At 40.6% G+C, this 19,461-nt stretch overlaps 1 protein-coding gene across 2 annotated transcripts in view; it reads right to left on the reverse strand.

Moving 5' to 3' along the window:
• Window positions 1-19,461, reverse strand: part of RGS6 (regulator of G protein signaling 6) — a 515,154-nt gene that overhangs the window by 114,981 nt on the left and 380,712 nt on the right. For both annotated transcript variants that reach the window (XM_073638881.1, XM_073638882.1), the window contains exons 4-5: window positions 6,833-6,883; window positions 1,310-1,416 (exon numbers count right to left, since the gene is read on the reverse strand). In XM_073638881.1, coding sequence (XP_073494982.1) covers window positions 1,310-1,416; window positions 6,833-6,883 — 158 coding nt within the window. The remainder of the gene's footprint in view (window positions 1-1,309; window positions 1,417-6,832; window positions 6,884-19,461) is intronic.

Below are 19,461 nucleotides of genomic sequence, written 5' to 3' on the forward strand. Positions count from 1 at the left end.
CCAGAAGAGTATGGCAATATGAAAAAACAGAAATGTAGAAATTTTTGCAAATTTATTAAAAAAGAAAAACTTAAATATCACATGGTCATAAGTATTCAGACCCTTTGCTCAGACACTCATATTTAAGTCACATGCTGTCCATTTGCTTGTGATCCTACTTGAGATGGTTCTAATCCTTCATTGGAGTCCTAATGTGTTTAATTAAACTGATAGGACTTGATATGGAAAGGCACACACCTGTCTATATAAGACCTCACAGCTCATTTCACACCAAATGAGAATCATGAGCTCAAAGGAACTGCAGCCCTCCACCAGTCGGGCCTTTATGGTAGAGTGGCCCGACGGAAGCCTCTCCTCAGAGCAAGACATATGAAAGCCTGCATAGAGTTTGCTCAAAAACACATGAAGGACTCCCAGACTAAGAGAAATAAGATTCTCTGGTCTGATGAGATGAAGATAGAATTTTTTGCTGATAAATCTAAGCGCTATGTGTGGAGAAAACAAGGCACTGCTCATCACCTGCCCAATACAATCCCAACAGTGAAACATGGTGGTGGTAGCATCATGCTATGGGGGTGTTTTTCAGCTACAGGGACAGGACGACTGGTTGCAATTGAAGGAAACATGAATGCAGCCAAGTACAGAGATATCCTGGATGAAAACCTCTTCCAGAGTGCTCTGGACCTCAGACTTGGCCGAAGGTTCACATTCCAACAAGACAATGACCCTAAGCACACAGCTAAAATAACAAAGGAGTGGCTTCAGAACAACTCTGTGACCATTCTTGACTGGTCCAGCCAGAGCCCTGACCTAAACCCAATTGAGCATCTCTGCAGAGACCTGAAAATGGCTGTCCACTAACGTTCACCATCCAACCTGACAGAACTGGAGAGGATTTGCAAGGAAGAATGGAAGAGGATCCCCAAATCCAGGTGTGAAATATTTGTTGCATCATTCCCAAGAAGACTCATGGCTGTACTAGCTCAAAAGGGTGCTTCTACTCAATACTGAGCAAAGGGTCTGAATACTTATGATCATGTGATATTTCAGTTTTTCTTTTTTAATAAATTTGCAAAAAATTCTACATTTCTGTTTTTTTTCAGTCAAGATGGGGTGCAGAGTGTACTTTAATGAGAAAAAAATTAACTTTTTAGAATTTACCAAATGGCTGCAATGAAACAAAGAGTGAATAATTTAAAGGGGTCTGAATACTTTCCGTACCCACTGTAGATGTGATGTTTGGTGTCTACATGATATTGCAGCAAATGTAGCAGTTTATTACAGTAATCAATATTGAGCTGTCACTTGCCTGAAACCGGTAAAAGGTTCCATCATCCTTCAGCGTAAGGACATGATCTGATATGGGGAAGATGTAACCTTGGGCTGCTATAAGGCTTCCTAAATGTATTGCTTCCACTGCAAGAAAAAGAAAAAAGTCTCAGTCTCAGTTTTCTGTACATATAGAATTAATCGTGTGCCAATGTAACCTATATTTTTAACTGCAATCTTTATTGAAATTTTGCAAGAATCATACAAACGTAAATAGAAAAGTCAGATTAATGTCCAATGTTCAGAACTCTCAAAAAGATTTGTAATTCAATGTTTAACGGGAAATACAACCTATTTTTAAATGTAGATTTATCAGATAAGAATAGGACCACCCTTTCAGTTTGTGAAGCTGGATGCACCGAAGAGCAGGAGATGAAAAAAAAGACATAAAATTACAAGGAAGAATCTTTATGTTGGGTATATCACTGCATATCATCGGAATTATCACGACTAAAAACCACAATGGTTCGAAACGCGTCATCGCCTTTCATGTGATTTTAGATTTTTCATTGTTCTTTTTTTCTCTTTTGCCATGTTTTTAATATGTTTAGAATAAAGTAGATTTTTTAATTTTATCTGGACTGCTGGATCAAACATCTCTCTCTCCAGGGCTACTCCACCCAGGAACCAGCGAGATTTTTTTACATGCATCCCTTCATTTTCTATTTCAACCCTCAGATCCAGGAGCCACATTTCATTAGGGTGGGCTGACAAGTTTGCACTTTTTTTTTTTATTGGTCACATAGGTGCACCTCTTTGCTTTGATCTGTATGGGAGTTCCGAGAATTGCTGAACATGATTGTGTTACAATATTTAGAACTAGCTACTGAACCCGTTCTACGCCCGGGTGGCGAGCATTTTTATTGGTATATGGTCTCCCATGCTGGTATGTGCTGCCCCCCTCCTTGTATTTGTGCTGCCCCCATCCTGTCTCCACCATCCTATCCTAGTATGCATGGCACCCCTCACCCCCAATCCTGGTATGCGTGGCACCCCTCACCCCCAATCCTGGTATGTGTGGCACCCCTCTTGCCTCTCCTGGTATGCATGGTACCCCATCCCTCATCCCTATCCTGGTATGTATGGTATCCCTCATCCTGGTATGCATGGCACCCCATCCCTCATCCTCAATCCCTGTATGCATGGCACCCCTCATCACCAATCCTGGTATGCATGGCACCCCTCATCCCCAATCCTGATATGCGTGGCACCCCTCATTCCAATCCTGGTATGCATGGCACCCCTCATCCCCAATCCTGGTATGCATGATACCCCATCCCTAATCCCTGTCCTGGTATGTATGGTATCCCTCATCCTGGTATGCATGGCACCCCATCCCTCATCCCCAATCCCAGTATGCGTGGCACCCCTCATCCCTAATGCCGGTATGCGTGGCACCCCTCATCCCCAATCCCGGTATGCGTGGCACCCCTCATCCCCAATCCCGGTATGTGTGGCACCCCTCATCCCCAATCCCGGTATGCGTGGCACCCCTCATCCCCAATCCTGGTATGCGTGGCACCCCTCACCTCCCCAATCCTGGTATGCGTGGCACCCCTCATCCCCAATCCTGATATGCATGGTCCCCTCACCCCCCCAATCCTGGTATGTGTGATACCTCTCACCCCCCAATCCTGGTATGCATGGTACCCCTCACCCCCCAATCCTGGTATGTGTGGTACCCCTCACCCCCCAATCCTGGTATGCATGGTACCCCTCACCCCCTAATCCTGGTATGCGTGGTACCCCTCACCCCCCAATCCTGGTATGCGTGGTACCCCTCACCCCCCAATCCTGGTATGCATGGTACCCCTCACCCCCCAATCCTGGTATGCGTGGTACCCCTCACCCCCCAATCCTGGTATGTGTGGTACCCCTCACCCCACAATCCTGGTATGTGTGGCCCCCTCATCCCTTTCACACTGTTCACACATACAAAAAAAATAAACACTTATACTTACCTTTCTTCTCTGTACTCCAGCGCCGCTGCGTCCTGTTCTGCCGGAGGCCGGAGGAGGAATGCGGCGCCATTTTGCTGAAGACACACTGTAAATGTGTCTTCAGTAAAATGGAGCCGGATAGCGCTATGCGCACGCGCCGATCCGACGCGTCACTCCTGCCCCGGTCTCCTGCGAAGAGAGGCGCCACGGCAACACTCCTCCCGGTCAGGTAAGTATGCAAGTATGGCGCCGGAGATCGCGGTATGCATTCAGTGCCTACGCATACCGCGATCTCCGGCGCCATACACTCCTCTTAAATGTAACGGCTGGATGCCTGCTTCTGTCTGGAGCCAGACTGCGCGTCACGCATGGGCAGTCTATCGAATCTTCAGACAGAGGCACGCATCCACGGTTATATTATAGATTCCTGTACAAGTTAAGGCCACGGCTATACTATCATTATTTGGTCAGTATTTTTTCTCAGGAGAGGGAGCCAAAACCAGGAGTGGGTGATAAATGCAGAATTGGTGACTTGTTTCTATTATACCTTTTCTCTGATTGTTCCTCACCTGGTTTTGGCTTCCATTCCTGAGAAAAAATACTGACGGAATACTGACCAACTACTGATAGTGGGGCCGTGACCTAAGAGAAAGAGGGGTTCATGCAAGGCCACGTCTTCATTTCTGACGGTGCATGCCAGGACCTCGTTATCAAGATATATGAGGGTTACAGTGGTGGGACCCATATTTATCAGACATTTATGGCATAGCCATGGGTCCAAGATGGAAATAACCATTTAATCATGCAGTCATTTTGGAAGTGTTCCTGGCTCTGGTTGAGATATTTTTCATAATTATGCACATATATCTAGTACAAATGCAATTTATGTGGACCCATTGGGCCTTATGCAACAAAGAAATGGCTTGTACAGTTTTATCACAGGGGCCCTTAAACGGTTTGTCCAGGCTTGGGGTTCAAGTCTGTAGTCTCTCTATGTGACTGCAGACTGGTGAATCCTCACCGTGAGCACACTGCATGCTGTCAGGATTCTCCGGTGCTGACGCCGGGAGCAGGCGGGCGCGTGGCCGCAAGTATGCGATTTGCATACATGCGTGCGGTCACACGTCAACTAGACATGCATGGCCTTGCTCAATGAAAGAGAGCTAAGTGAGTCCGAACACGTGCAGTTGGAATGTGTCCATAAGTAAGCAAATCACAAACTTGCAGTCATGCGACCGCCCGCTCCCACGGCCAGAACCGGAGAATTGTGACAACACAGACATTTCACACGGTTGTGTGAATGTAGCTATGAACTGTGTATTCATCTGATGCTCCCTTAATAGTCTTGGAGATAGGTGTTATAGAAGCAGAAACTGATAACTTTTGGGAAAAGGAAAATAGAAGCAGAAGACAAAATATATTACGCATTACTAGCATACAATGTGATTTGTGGAGACATGGCTCATATTGTACATTTAGCTTGCAGGCAGAGTGATGACAATTGCAAAGGAATGCATTAAAGGTACATTTAATGTTACTTTTAACTGAAGAAATCTATAAAATAACATAGACCCGTGGGAGCAATCCATAACAAACAGACATGATTCATCAGTATAGAAGACAGGTATCCTATAGACACACGTGTATCTACAATTACAGCAGACTAATAGCAAACTTCTTCCTGGCTCTTGTAGAGGGAAAGAGTTTATTCCTATCACAGGTTGTGCCAAGGTTCATTTTAAAGATTGATTTTTTCATAAAACCAATGACTATGCAATATTTGGTAAAATATGTAGATATGCGTCACTGTAGACTGTTAATCAGTGGTGTACCAACTGTACTCTGGCAATGTGTTCTAGAGAGCCCAAATAAAAATATTAGAAATGGCACACAAGGTGGGAAGCTTAAAGGGTTTATCCAGAGGTATTGCTTTTTTACTATGGACCCAAAAACTAAGAGGCAGGAAGTTGCTAACTGCCTGTCTGTTCTACCCGGCGCCGACACAGTGCGATCACCGTTCGCTCCAGCCGGGTGATTCAATAGCTCAATGTCAACAGAGCAGCTCTTCTTTTTCCAGGCTGCTCTGTCGACAGGGCGTGACTGGCAACATCAAGCTGATTGACAGCTGGCTCCCCGGAGTTAAGCAGCAGGGAGCCGGCTGTCAATCAGCATGACGTCTGCAGTGTAGAGGGGAAGAGAAGCCGCTGCTCTGTCGATGTGATGTCAGCGGAAGCTGCTGAATCTCCAGCAGAGATCAGTGCTGCGCACAACAGGCTGGTTTATTTTTTTTTTAGTATGGGCCTAAAGATGAATATTGGATAAACCCTTTAATAATCTAACCATTTTTTTTCTTAATCTTTTTAGATATTTTTGGCAGCCTAATCATGTTATATGTTTCAAGACTTTTTCATGATCCCTGTTGCTTTGCAGTACTGGGGTCCTGGGTTCAAATCCCACCAAGGACAACATCTGCAAGGAGTTTGTTTTTTGTGTAGATTTTCTCCGGTTTCCTCCCACTCTCCACAAAGACATACTGATAGTGAATTTACATTATGACCTCCAATTGGGACAGTGATGAGAATGTCTGTAAAGCGCTGCGGAATATGATGGGGCTATATAAGTGATATAAATGTGTCTGACGTTAACTTACAGCGTAGCTACTTTTTGAATGGCACTAGAAAAACTTTTTCTTCATTCTAAAAGGAGAACTAATTTGCATACTTTTTTTTCCCAGGGAACATCACCTCTAAACGAGCGGCTCTCTGTAAGGAGATCTATATTTTTGGCAAAAAATAAACTCATACTGCTCTACAAAACACTCAAACGCAGGGCACTCAATCTGTTTTGTGGACTCCGCGACACATGAAAAATCCATCCAAAAATTTCACAGTATATATAACAGAAGATTGTTTCATGCATTTTTTGGTCTTTTATCATTTAAAACATAAAAATAAAAAAAACCAAATAGAGCAAACAGAAAACCCTAAGCTTGGCAATACAAGACAGCTAGTAATGATACAGATACGTTGATAGATGAAAAATAAGAACATTTGCTAATATTTTAAAAAAAATTACATTTTTCAAGGAAAACTCTGGCAGATAATTAAAGCAGCTGGTAAAGAGTGCACACAGTTGTACATCCTGCTGTCCTCGGGGACAGTTCAACTCATCTAGTGCTTGAGGGAACCACTGCTTGATATAGTCAATCAGGATGACTATCCTTTCCTGAACCGTTAAGGTTCCCTGAGGAGCGATGCTTGTTGCACCAGATAATTTCCTCTTTATATGCATCAAATTCTGTTGTCATTGATAAACTTTCATTTCGGCTCAATCAGCTGCTTTCTGACTAAAGCAAGACTGTAGCTGCTGGTCTCTCAGTACTGTGTCAAACAATCTCTTGCTCATAACCTGTGTGAAATCACTCATCCAACAACCCATTTATATTCTAGTTTTTCAAAGATAAAAAAGTGTACAAAACTGTATAAAATAGCAGACATTAAAAAGATGAAGAAAATAAAACAAGGACAAAAGAACATACATTTTACAGAAAACAATATTTATACCTGGGTCTTCAATGTTGAGGTTCTTAATGAGCCACTGGACAATGTCCGCTCCTAAAAGAATAACATGGAGTATTGTTATTAACGAAGAAGAGATTTAAATTAAAATATTACAAAATATTAGTATAGTAAGTCTATGTTTGGCCCCAAACAGGATATTGCACATTCAGAGATGGCTCTATGTATTATTGCTCGATATAACCTACAAGTTTAACGGAGCCTTAATAAGTCACCCATGACTTCATAGGAGTCCTTTTCTACCTCCGATTGCCTTCGTATTGCTTCTAGGGAAGAGTTGACTTCTAACATGGTGCAGCACTGAGCGCCATAGGGCCCCATCCTAGGCACACAGGAAGTTACCGAAAATGCCTTCTTACCCAATCACTGGCTGCAGCAGTGACCAACTCAGTTGGTGATTGGCTGAGAAGGCAACTCCATTCATTTCTGATGTATAGATAATCACCGAAACGGAATCTACAGAGAATTCGGGGAGTATTATTTATTTTATATTTTTTGATCAGCCTGAGGACTTTAGGCAATCCTATTTATTATCAGAACACCTCTTTAATATATGGTGACACACACTGTTTTTTTCCCTCTTCTCAGAGCTCAAAGCAATGCTGTCAACACTGTCAGTGACATACTGTACTGTAATATCAACAATACGCAAAGAAATAATTTATATGCATAAAAGTGGTTTGTGACTTTTCCTGCAACACTAAAATTTTAGATTGCAGCAATCTGTAAAAGGACAAAAATAGTAATTTGGTTATTTTTGCACTGAAGTTATTCTGACTCCGTAACTAGGCTGCGAGTGTGGGGCTCCTGAGACACTGTTTCTATGGCTGTCTCTATGTACCATTACTCACACGAAGAGATTTCATCAGATAGCTTGACTCAACTGCAGGGGGCTCATAAGAAGATTCCAGAAGAAGGTTTATTTTCAAGCTGAATTCTTGTAGTTATGCACAATTACAGTAGGTAAAAAAGACTATTCTAAGCCAGAGATACAAAGACATGAGCTTCCTAACATGGCTGACATACACAAAACGAGGAAGAAGAAGGGAGGAGTTACTGACATCAGAGCTAGGGAGGCAGACAAGAAGATAGGGAGGACAAACTTCTGAAAGGCAAACCTTATTGCATAGCAATGCAACAGCAACAATACAATACTGTATGATTCCCAAGTCATGGGGCATTACAAATGACTTTTAAAATCAACAATTGACTAATGGAATCCATAGGTTAGAATTGTTTCTTTTACTTAAGATACCAAAATCACTTAAAAAACTGACAAATTATAATATATACAATACCTTCCTAAATTATATTGGGAGAAATTCATTTTACGATCATGATTCTCTTCTGGAAGAGAGCACAACCCATTGAACTCGAGCTTCCATTGTATCAGACTGAAGCAGTTCAACCCAATTGGGAAGATTGGGACCCCCCATCTCTTCTCTCAGAACCGGAAAGGAGGGACATTTTTTTCTATACACAATATAATTATCAAGGTGAGACAGCGACAGAGAGGGGCCAGAAGATGGCGGTGTCTGGTTACATGAACTCCTGCACTTATTAGAACTGCTTTACCATCCTATTAAACAGTGCAGGTTTTCCTTGCTCTATCATGCCAGGGGTTAATCAGTTCAGTTTATCTCCTGGAGCTCTCCATCCTGAATTGTCTTAGCTGCTCAGTGTTGGCCACTCCACTCTGGCTTATATGCTTGCCACTGGCACTTGAGAGTTGCCAGTGATAGTTCCTGGTCTGGTGTGGAAGGAGAAAGTTTAGTGTTTGGAGATGGTGGTTGGAGAGTTTTTATGGAGATTGCTGTGTGGAGTTGGTTTGCGTGTTCATTTTTATCCTCTCACATTTGGTTTCCCCTCCTTATACCTCCCCTGGTTCCCACTCTGTTGTTTTGTGAATGTATTTGTATGATAGTAATTTTCTTCTATCCCTGTCTGTCTGGTTAGTGCTTTCCTATGCACTTCAGCCCCTCACCTCCCTGGATGAGGGAGAGATCAGTTAAGGGGTAAGTTAGGTACGAGACCCCGGCGTCTCTACCGTCCGGGGTAATCCGGGGGACAGAAATAGACTAGGGCGCCCCTAGTTCGAGGGATCGGGGAGGTGCCCACAGTCCCTTGTCACTACGTGACAATAATTTAGGCTTTTCCTTCATACTATTAAGTTTCCTTCTGAGAGGTCTTTGCTGGCTGAAAATATTGCTGACTTATTTCTCCCAATAAACCAGTTCACTTTCAAACATATACTCCGAACTAATCTTTCAAAAAGTGCAGGAAGATACAAGTTTGTTATACACTTTTTGTCCTCATGTGTATCCACACACCTGGCTCAGCTTCATCTGGTGCTACCTGATTGACCTATCTGTATGCTGTCCTGCTTACTTTGAGGTCCTGGTCCTTGCTGTTCTATGTGTCATCCATCTGAGGAGTGCAGTAGCACTTAATCCGTGAGCACTGCGCATGTTCGGCCACGGCTGATAGACAATAGCAGTAGCTGATAACCAGGGCAACAAGCAGTAAACAAAAATAAATTATCATGGGAAGGAAAGTAAAAAATTGAAAGCCGCTTGTTTTGAGGATAGCACTTTAAAAAAAGCTTTTTTATTTTTAATGTAGATGTATCTATTTAGCAGTAGGTAGTAGGTACCCTTCAATTATATAAGTCAGGAATATAACTGACATGAAGAATAATAATATAAGTAATTGTATAAAAAATAGACCATAATATCTAGGGTAGCCTATGATTGTAATCACTCGAAATGTATTGCCATGTTATAATGTATGTAATCTCCGTCCCCATCTCTTCTCTCTTTGCATTGTTTGTTGCTAAGAATATCTCTTTTATTTGGCTGCCAAGGACAGCACAATAAGCGTTCAATCAAAGCAAGACCCAACAGGTTTCTTCCTCTTCAACTATAAAGTCTTATGGGAGTCAGGAAGTAGAAGCCGCTAGAATTTTTTTTTAAGAAAGGTAAAGTACAAGATCTTTCAGGTCAACAGATGCAAATTTTAGATCTTGCATTTCAAAGCTACTTCAATTTAAAAAGTACAATACTATAGTAAAGTAACACATTAACAGTCTATACACAATGTGTAGCACTCTAAGTGATTTATTATACAAACAACTACTTTAGAATAACTTAGCTGGAATCCTAAGGACCCAATTATTTAAAATAATTAATCTGAGTTATTAGGTCATCTTAAAGGGATTGTCAGGTCACAAGATACTGCTGTTTTATATTTAGGATTTTATTATTATTATATTTATTTAACAGCCTTTGGCTCAATCTCAAGCCATGGCAACTTGATGAATGAACGATTTGTAGGAAGATCGATCTTGTGCAAGCCCAGAGAGGTCCACCAGAGTCTTCTCTGCCACTATCTTGATAGTATAAAGCCATCAGGTTACTGGTCTTCCCCTTCACCTAGTTCTTTCCAGTCTTCTGACCAGGATGTCCTTTTCTAGTTATTGCTCTCCAGTGATGTGTCCAAAGTAGGCAAGTTGTAGCTTGGTGATCTTTGCTTTGAGCGACATGTCTGGCTTGATTTGTTCCAAAATTGATTTGTTTGTTCTGCCAGCCATTCATGGTATTGATAACATCCTTCTCCAGCACCACATTTTGGAGGCGTAGATTCTTCTTCTGTGTTGTTTCTTTATCGTCCAGGTTTCATATCCGCATGTTACCAGAGAAAAGACCAAACTATGTACGAGCCGTGTCTTCGTCATCAGTGAAATGTTCCTCGATTTGAAGACCTTGTCCACTGACTTCATTGTTGATTTGCCCATATCTATTTTCCTATTGACTTCCGGTGTCATCATTACGTCTTGAGTGATCATCGATCCGAGGAGCCTGAAGTCTTTTACAACTTCCAGTTCATCTTTGTCCATTTTAAATGTGCACCGGTCATACAGTGGGGAAAAAAAGTATTTAGTCAGCCACCAACTGTGCAAGTTCTCCCACTTAAAAAGATGAGCGAGGCCTGTAATTGACATCATAGGTAGACCTCAATTATGAGAGACAAAATGAGAAAACAAATCCTGAAAATCACATTGTCTGATTTGGAAAGAAATTTTTTTTCAAATTTTGGTGGAAAATAAGTATTTGGTCACATGCAAGATTTCTGGCTCTCACAGACCTGTAACTTCTTCTTTAAGAGGCTCCTCTGTCCTCCATTCATTACCTGTAGTACTGGCACCTGTTTGAACTTGCTATCAGTATAAAAGACGTCTGTCCGCAACCTCAAACAGTCACACTTCAAACTCCACTATGGTGAAGACCAAAGAGCTGTCAAAGGACACCAGAAACAAAATTGTAGCCCTGCACCAGGCTGGGAAGACTGAATCTGCAATATGCAAGCTGCTTGATGTTAAAGTAAAATATTTGAGAAGCTATATAAAAAATGTAAACTTAACGATTATGTCCCAAACTAAATGTAACGTAATATTTTTCTGCATAACCTAAAAACAATGTAAAATTCTGGCATCTTTTAGATTTCTGATTTCCCTCACACAAGTTTGCATGCGTGATATTTACACAAAAGAAGACCCTAATAGGTGGTAAACATAGAGTAACAAATTGCCCATAAAAGAGCAAATGATTACCTAAAGCTTTCCACCTATTTTATAAACTTTTTAATTATTATTATTAATAATGTCAGTCACATATATATGATCTAATGTTTGTGCAAATTACTATACTGCTATTGTATTGAATGGAAAAGACTATGGTCTGCAGAGTCCACAACTAGTCCCTATCCATTTCAAAGTGTCCAGAAATTGACAGATAAAAGTATTATAATTCCCCCCCCCCACCCCAACATTTTGCACACAGTTAGCGCTACCTATAAACAAAGAAATGAGTCTACTTGCGCCATGTACTTTAGTGACTTCATTTGTATCTAATACAAAAAATTATCTGGCATATTTATTTGTAAGATATGGAATCTGTAAAAATGATTAGCCTTCAAAAAGCTTATAAAGATTTAAACACAGGTCAACATGCTTTACAAGGAATCAGAGCTGGTAAGGTACAAGGTGTCATGGCACTGAATGTTATGAATGTGTACAATCCATTGCCTTTTATGATGGTACTTTTCACAAATATAAATAGCAAGCTAATAAATGGACTAGACTGGATAAGACCTGAACCTGCTAAGCCTCCATTTATTCAAAATGACAGCGGGCGGCTGCAACTCCAGTGTCTGATAGCAAGTCATTAAAGTTGCTTTGTCATAAGGGAATAAAAACTTTAAATTAAAAAAGAAAAAAAAATGTTTGCTAATATTTAACTATTGTTTCCTATTTAATATATTTTCCAACCATTTACTTAGTGCAGGTTTTCTTACATACATCCTACAGGTGACGCTGTTGCTCACTGTCAGCTGCACATTGCACAGAGCACAGGTGCTTCCAGGGATTCAGTGCAAGACTAAATATTATGTTACAGGAAGCGCTGTCAGCATTTAACACTGACTTATTGATCTTAATCCTTATCCCTGTTAGCGCTCTGAAACTGCAGACTTACCAGACTTTTTAATGGCAGGTGATACATGTTCTTATCAATTAACAAGTAGGAAGTGTAAATCTAGACATGACCATGTGTTATGTCTGTCCACTTTTTTAACCAGCACAATGTTAGACTAATGTGAACATTAATTAGTTTTACTTATATAATCTATATGTGAATTTAATTGCAACACTACATGAAGTAGATTTTCCATTTGCAGAAAAACCAGCATCCGCTTTTTTGGGAAGTTTTTCTACGAGATTTTGTTGGTGTCTATGGGAATTTTTGTCCATTCATCCAGAAGATCATTTGTGAGGTCAGACACCGAGGTTGGAAGAGAGGGCCGGGCTCACAATTTCCATTCTGGTTCACCCCAAAGATGTTGGATAGGGTTGAGGTCAAGGCTCTGTGCAGTCCTCCACACCAAACTCCCCAAACAACGCATTTATGGACCTTGTATTATACAGTAGGACAAAGATATGCTGGAGCAGAATGTCCAAAATGTCTTGGAATGCTGAAGTATTAAGATTTCCTTTCACTGGAACTAAGGAGTGTAGGCCATCCCTAGAAACCAACCCCATAGCATTATCTCTCCGACACCAAACTTTACAGCTGGCACAAAGAAATCAGGTAATGCAATCGGTAATGTTCTCCTGGCATTCACCAAAACCAGACTTGTCCATCAGACAATAGAGAAGCGTAATTAGATGCCACAGAACACGTTTCCACTGCTTGATTCCAGAGTTGCTGGATGAATTACTGTGGCTCCTTCAATAATACCACTAACAGATGATCATGAAATACTGAGGAAGAAAGAAATATCTCAAATTGGTTGGTTGCATTAGTCGCATCATATTAGAGTACCAAGCTGGTATCAGGACAAGCCATTGTATTGTAAGAAGATGGAAGTGCGGCCCATGTTCCCCCTTGAAGACACGTGTTGTTGTAGTGTATATTGTGGCATGCGTTATTAATGATGCCGTTGAAGTTTGACCGACGGTCGAGAGTGTTACGGTTAATGATTTGGACTATCCCAAAATGGGAGGGACTAAAGTGAAGGGACAGTTTCTTGTCAGGAGGAGAGATAGGGCCCAGAGCGCACTAGAAGCAGACCTATGGTCTGACCAGAGAGCAGTGCCGCATGAAGTGGGTGTCCCTGAAGTGAGAGGAGACCGAGGCAATGGATAGCGGGATCCAGAGTAGAGACAAGGGAAAGCGATAGATGAAGTGAGTGATTTACCGGAGATAAGAGCTGAGGCATGTGATGTCCCTTTAAAAAAATTGGCTTTGTAAATTTTGTTGGAAAAAATTTGAAATTGCTGATAAACTTTTAACCCTTCTAATTGCCTAACAACAAAAAATGATAAAAAAAAATTATGCTGATGTAAAGTAGACATATGGTAAATATTATTAACTATTTTGTGTGGCATAAATATCTGATTTAAGGGCATAAAAATTCAAAATTTGAAAACTACAAAATTTTCACATTTTTGTCCAATTTTTCGATTTAATTTAATAAATAATTAAATAAATGCAAAGCATAATTGATCTAAGTTTACCACAAACATGAAGTACAAGGTTTCATGAAAGAACAATCTCAGAATCACTGGGACATGTTGACGCAGTCGAGAGTTATTACAACATAAAGTAACACTGGTCAGAATTGAAAAATTTGGCCTCGTCAGAAAGGTGAAAACAGTTTTTTAGGGTGAAGGACTTAAGCATTGCAGGCTCAACAAGTACTGGTTTTGCATCTCTGCTCCATTTAATTTAATAGAGCCAACAAGTACAGTAATATACCGTATTTTTAGGACTATAAGACGCACTTTTTTCTTCCAAAATTTTGGAGGAAAGTGGGGGGGGTGTCTTATAGTCTGAATGCGGCTGTGGATGGTGGAGGGTGTGATCGTCGGAGCGGTGGGTGTTTACCATGCTTTCATTCATACAAACATTGGCTTAAGGTAATGTTGGCTCTTATTTATTATGCATGTGTATATCTTTTGATGTGGATTGATTTGTTCACCTGTTAAATAGGATATTTCTCTATGCACATTAGGGCCCAATTCAGTATCATTTACCTCCCAAATATATTGCCAAGTAGTAGCATGTATATACATCTCTTGCAATGATTCATGGTTTAACACCCTACATCTGTGGTATGGGTTATCCACTGTTTTTATATCTTTAATTTTAAAGAATATCAATAAATATAATATATTTTAAACCTTAGTTACTCTTTGTGGTGGTTTGGATTTATATATCCCACACTCGTTGTTACTATATTGATTGAGTTTGGTGGTGGAGGTTAATTTCCTCCGTTTGGATACTATCCGGAACCTGTTTAGATTGACAGTATTTCTTACGTATAATGGTGTGCTTACTGTTGTTGGTCTGAATACCATAATTAATGGTTGAATTACGGTACAAAACCATGAGGTAAGCGGCAGCAAACATTATTGCGGGCATAAGACACAGTAACCAAAAAGAAGTAGTGTATGACCAGCGCTATTATGAGGTTATTTAGTCTCTGCATATACAGTAAATGTAGATGACTATTGTTCATTGGCTTGAGATAAATAAATGAGTTTCCTCATCAGGTTTTAACTGAGTGCTGGGGGAGCCAGCAGATTATTTCTGTGTAAGTCATAAGTTACTTACCGGTAACGGGATTTTTCGGAGACCATGACAGCATCACGAGAGAGGGGATCCGCCCACCAAGGAGAGGAAACCTACAGGCTTAAAAGGGGCAGCACTTCTCTCTCGCCTCAGTTTGGTTTCCTGTCCTTGATGGAGGGCACCTGTGACAGACTTACCTGTTGAAGATGGAAGAGATCGGCGCCTGCCTGGGCATCTGCGCCCCTGCCTGGGGTCCACAGCTCTGGTTTCAAAGTGTTTTCCAATATGAAAAGAATTTTTATGTACGATATAGTTGAACACTTAGCAACCTTTGTTAGCAGCTTAGCAGGACTAAAAGGTCCAATGAAGGAGGTGTTTACATATCATTAATTGTTAAATTTACCCACTGCCTCTTAACAACTCTAGTGGGTTACAGCAGCTTATGTGGCTTTGTTTTAGACTATGAATTACATTCATTATGCTCTAATTTATAATAAATTCTGTTAAATTACAAAACTAGGCAAGGGCTATTCAATAAATTATTTCAATAAAAGAGTGATATCAAATTCTGTTCTAAGAAATTTGGCCTATGGCTTATTGAAATAAAATGAATAGTGATTGTAATAACGTTTACTATTATTTTAATCACTAAATATCCATTCCTATCCAGGTACAAACTGAAAATTCACTTTCAGATGGATATGCCAATTCCAAAATTCTTCCTCTTCAAAAAGTTTCCATGTGCTGCTAAGAGGTGCCTGTAGGGAAACTGTCCCAGTCTACACAGCTCAGTCTGCATTCCAGCAATGAGAAAGGATAGTGAAGGGGGAGATTTGACATTAGCGCATCGATAATCTGTGGGAATCCTGCTGGTTAGTGCTCGGTGTGGTGCACAGACAACTCCAGGCTGGTTACTGGTCAAACAGCTATAGGAAATTGGGAAAATGTCCAGCATCCGCAGGAAAGATAAATTAAAACTTACATTTATTGGACTTGAATTAAAAAGAAAATTAGGTTGATAGCCAGAATCGGCATAAGTAGCATAGGGACACTGGGTCTACGCGCTCCGAGTTCAGAAGGGACTCTTAATCTAGACTTGAAATGCATAGATACTCAATTAATTCATTTACCTTTCCTGCAGATGCTGAACCTTTTCCCAATTTACAGATGAGAAAGGATGTCTATCCTAGCGCCCTGCTTCAGGTATAGCTAAATATTCACAGATCAGCAGACTAATGTTACGAATGGAGCATGGCTACAGAATAGATGGTTATAACATTGCTTACTTACTCGAAGAACAGTAATCTACAACCTCACCCCCTCTCAAGTGAGAGACCCAAGGGAAACGAGGCTTGAAGGAATTAAGAGATTAAATCTTAAACTAAAATCAGATTAATCAGAGTGATGTAAAGACACTTTATTTATCAACAATGTACCAAGATTAAAGAACTTGGAACTTGGCTACGAGTATCAAAATATTGCAAGTGGCTGTCATAATATCTATTTTGTGCAATTTACTGGGCATGTTTGGGCACATTTAAATTTCTAATGGCACCTCATAGCTAGTGTAGATGCACTAAGTAATTTCCACAAATAAATTTGGAACACTTTGTGACCTCTTGATTTCTCTTTAAACAGTTGTCCACTTTTATCTTATAACAAATGTATTAAGGGCATGATTTTTTCCATTTACTGATATATAAGGCTTACAGGTCACATGCTCGTCCATCAACAACCATTTTGAGAACTGGAGAGCTGTGCAATCTGTTAGGAAGGCGGCACTAACCAATGCAGGAGGAGAACCTGTAATACTTATTATATTAGTGCCACAAAATCATGCCCTCAACCTATTTGTTAAAATAAAGATGGTGTAAAACACCTTTAAAAGTCACAAATTTTTGCAAAATGTAGAGTTCAGCAAAAATGTTGCACCTTTTGGCGTTTTCACACTAGTTTTGGGCAGCTCCGCCAAAATGTGCAAAGCTGGTGAGCAGCCAAAGCGGGATGAGAAATGGCTACGCCCGACAAATTCAAGAAAAGTGGCAGCGTTCCTTACGATAGAAATATTACTTCAGTCTTTGACTGGAGTAACATTTCAGGCAAGGCACACGGAGGTGCACAACAATAAGATGCACCAAAATCATTAAGTGGCGTACGACTTTTAAAGGGAATTTGTCACAAGGTTTTTTTCTATGTAATCTGAAAACACTGGATGTGTTTAGCTGTTTCAATACAATCACTGTTTTATTAGCAGTAGATTATCACTACAAAACCACTGGCCTCATGTCTCCTAGTCCAACCACCACGGATTAGCAGCTTTCTGTCAATGTACAGTGTACACAGAAAACAGCCAATCAGTGGTGTGGGCGGGGTTATACAGGGCTCAGCATTCCGATCTCTGCTGGATCCGCAACAGAGAAAACTATGATTCTATCACATAGCTAGAATTAGGGTCTCTGCCCCTAAATTATGCTGCGGTCACATTATATAACAAAACCTGCTGACAGATTCTTTTTAACGAATTCAGCATATCATATTCCTGAATGCCCCTCATTAAGACTGGCATATGAAACGCCAGTCTTCATAAAACAGGGGCATAGTGTACAACTCCTTTAACTGATGAGATATGGATAAAATAAAGTATAATAAACTTGTATGAATGAACTCTTTTATTTGTGCACACTGCTATAGAACACAAACACATCAATGAAGTAAGGTGACCTGTGTCTGACTTTGTGCAATGAGCGATGCACCTGAATCCTCCAGCAAGTCCTGGTCTCATATCTTAAAAATCACTCACATCAAAGTTTTTATCTTCTTAATATATTGCAATCATCATGCTATATTGCACTGTGTACTTACAATTGCTCATTTTGTCTTTCTACCCAGCTAATTAATCTATTTTCCATTAGGTCTATGACATCACGTGATTAAAAACTGACTAGCTGATTACTTCTAAGCTCTATGTAGAAACAGGAGGTCAATTTTGCCTGTATGACCCATCTGTCACAGCAAAAGTCAATGGCAGGGGGGAGGGGCTGAGCAGCTGGGTTAGGTGTTGAAGAGGCACAAGACACTCCCTGTTTCTACATGGAGTGGGTAAAAGAGAAGAACTAGCAGGGTAGAAGGGCAAAATGAGCAATTGTAAGTACACAGTGTTATATAATATGATGGCTGCCATATATTAAAAGGATAAAAACTTTGATAGGAGGAGTGCTTCCTTAACTACCTGATGAATGGATCTGATCTAGGCAAGTTTATAAAGCTAAAAACCCAAGCTGTAGTCGCTATTAGTCGATGGCCTCCCACACCTACCTAATGCCCTACTAGAGGTTTTTGTGAATGGAGAATTGCCCAATACTACGAAGGAGGCTATAGTAATTGTCTTCGCTAAGCCTGGTAAGGATTCTACTAACCCAGATTCATAAAGGACAATTTCCTTACTTACACATGTGGTCAAAATTTTTGGTACCCCTCGTTTAATTGAAGAAAAAACCACAATGGTCACAGAAATAACTTGAATCTGACAAAAGTAATAATAAATTAAAAATCTATGAAAATGAACAAATGAAAGTGAGACATTGCTTTTCTGCTACCACAGAATTTTTAAAAAAAATGTAACTCATGAAATCGGCCTGGACAGAAATGATGGTTCTCTTTCTAACTTAATATTTTGTTGAACAACCTTTTGAGGCAATCACTGCAATCAAACGATTCCTGTAACTGTCAATGAGACTTCTGCACCTCTCGACAGGTATTTTGGCCGACTCCTCATGAGCAAACTGCTCCCGTTGTCTCTTGTTTGAAGGTTGTCTTTTCCAGACGGCATGTTTCAGCTCTTTCCAAAGATGCTCAATAGGATTTAGGTCAGGGCTCATAGAAGGCCACTTCAGAATAGTCCAGTGTTTTCCTCTTAGCCATTCTTGGGTGTTTTTAGCTGTGTGTTTTGGGTCATTATCCTGTTGCAAGATCCATGACCTGCGACTGAGATCAAGCTTTCTGACACTGGGCAGCACATTTCTCTCTAGAATCCCTTGATAGTCTTGAGATTTCATTGTACTCTGCACAGATTCAAGACACCCTGTGCCAGATGCAGCAAAGCAGCCCCAGAACATAACAGAGCCTCCTCCATGTTTCACAGTAGGGACAGTGTTCTTTTCTTGATATGCTTCATTTTTTCGTCTGTGAACATAGGGCTGATGTGCCTTGCCAAAAACTTCCATTTTTGTCTCATCTGTCCATAGGACAATCTCCCAGAAGCTTTGTGGCTTGCCAAAATGTAGTTTCGCAAATTCCGCTCTGTTTTTTTTGTGTTTTTTTTTTCAGCAATGGTATTCTCCTTGGTCGTCTCCCATGAAGTCCACTTTGGATCAAACAACGACGGATGGTGCGATCTGACACAGATGTTCCTTGAGCTTGAAGTTCACCTTTAATCTCTTTAGAAGTTATCCTGGGCTCTTTTGTTACCATTCGTATTATCTGTCT

The sequence above is a fragment of the Phyllobates terribilis genome, unplaced genomic scaffold, assembly GCF_046119375.1.
Source record: "Phyllobates terribilis strain yellow unplaced genomic scaffold, ASM4611937v1 Scaffold_7__3_contigs__length_470593459, whole genome shotgun sequence".
Taxonomy (NCBI): domain Eukaryota; kingdom Metazoa; phylum Chordata; class Amphibia; order Anura; family Dendrobatidae; genus Phyllobates; species Phyllobates terribilis.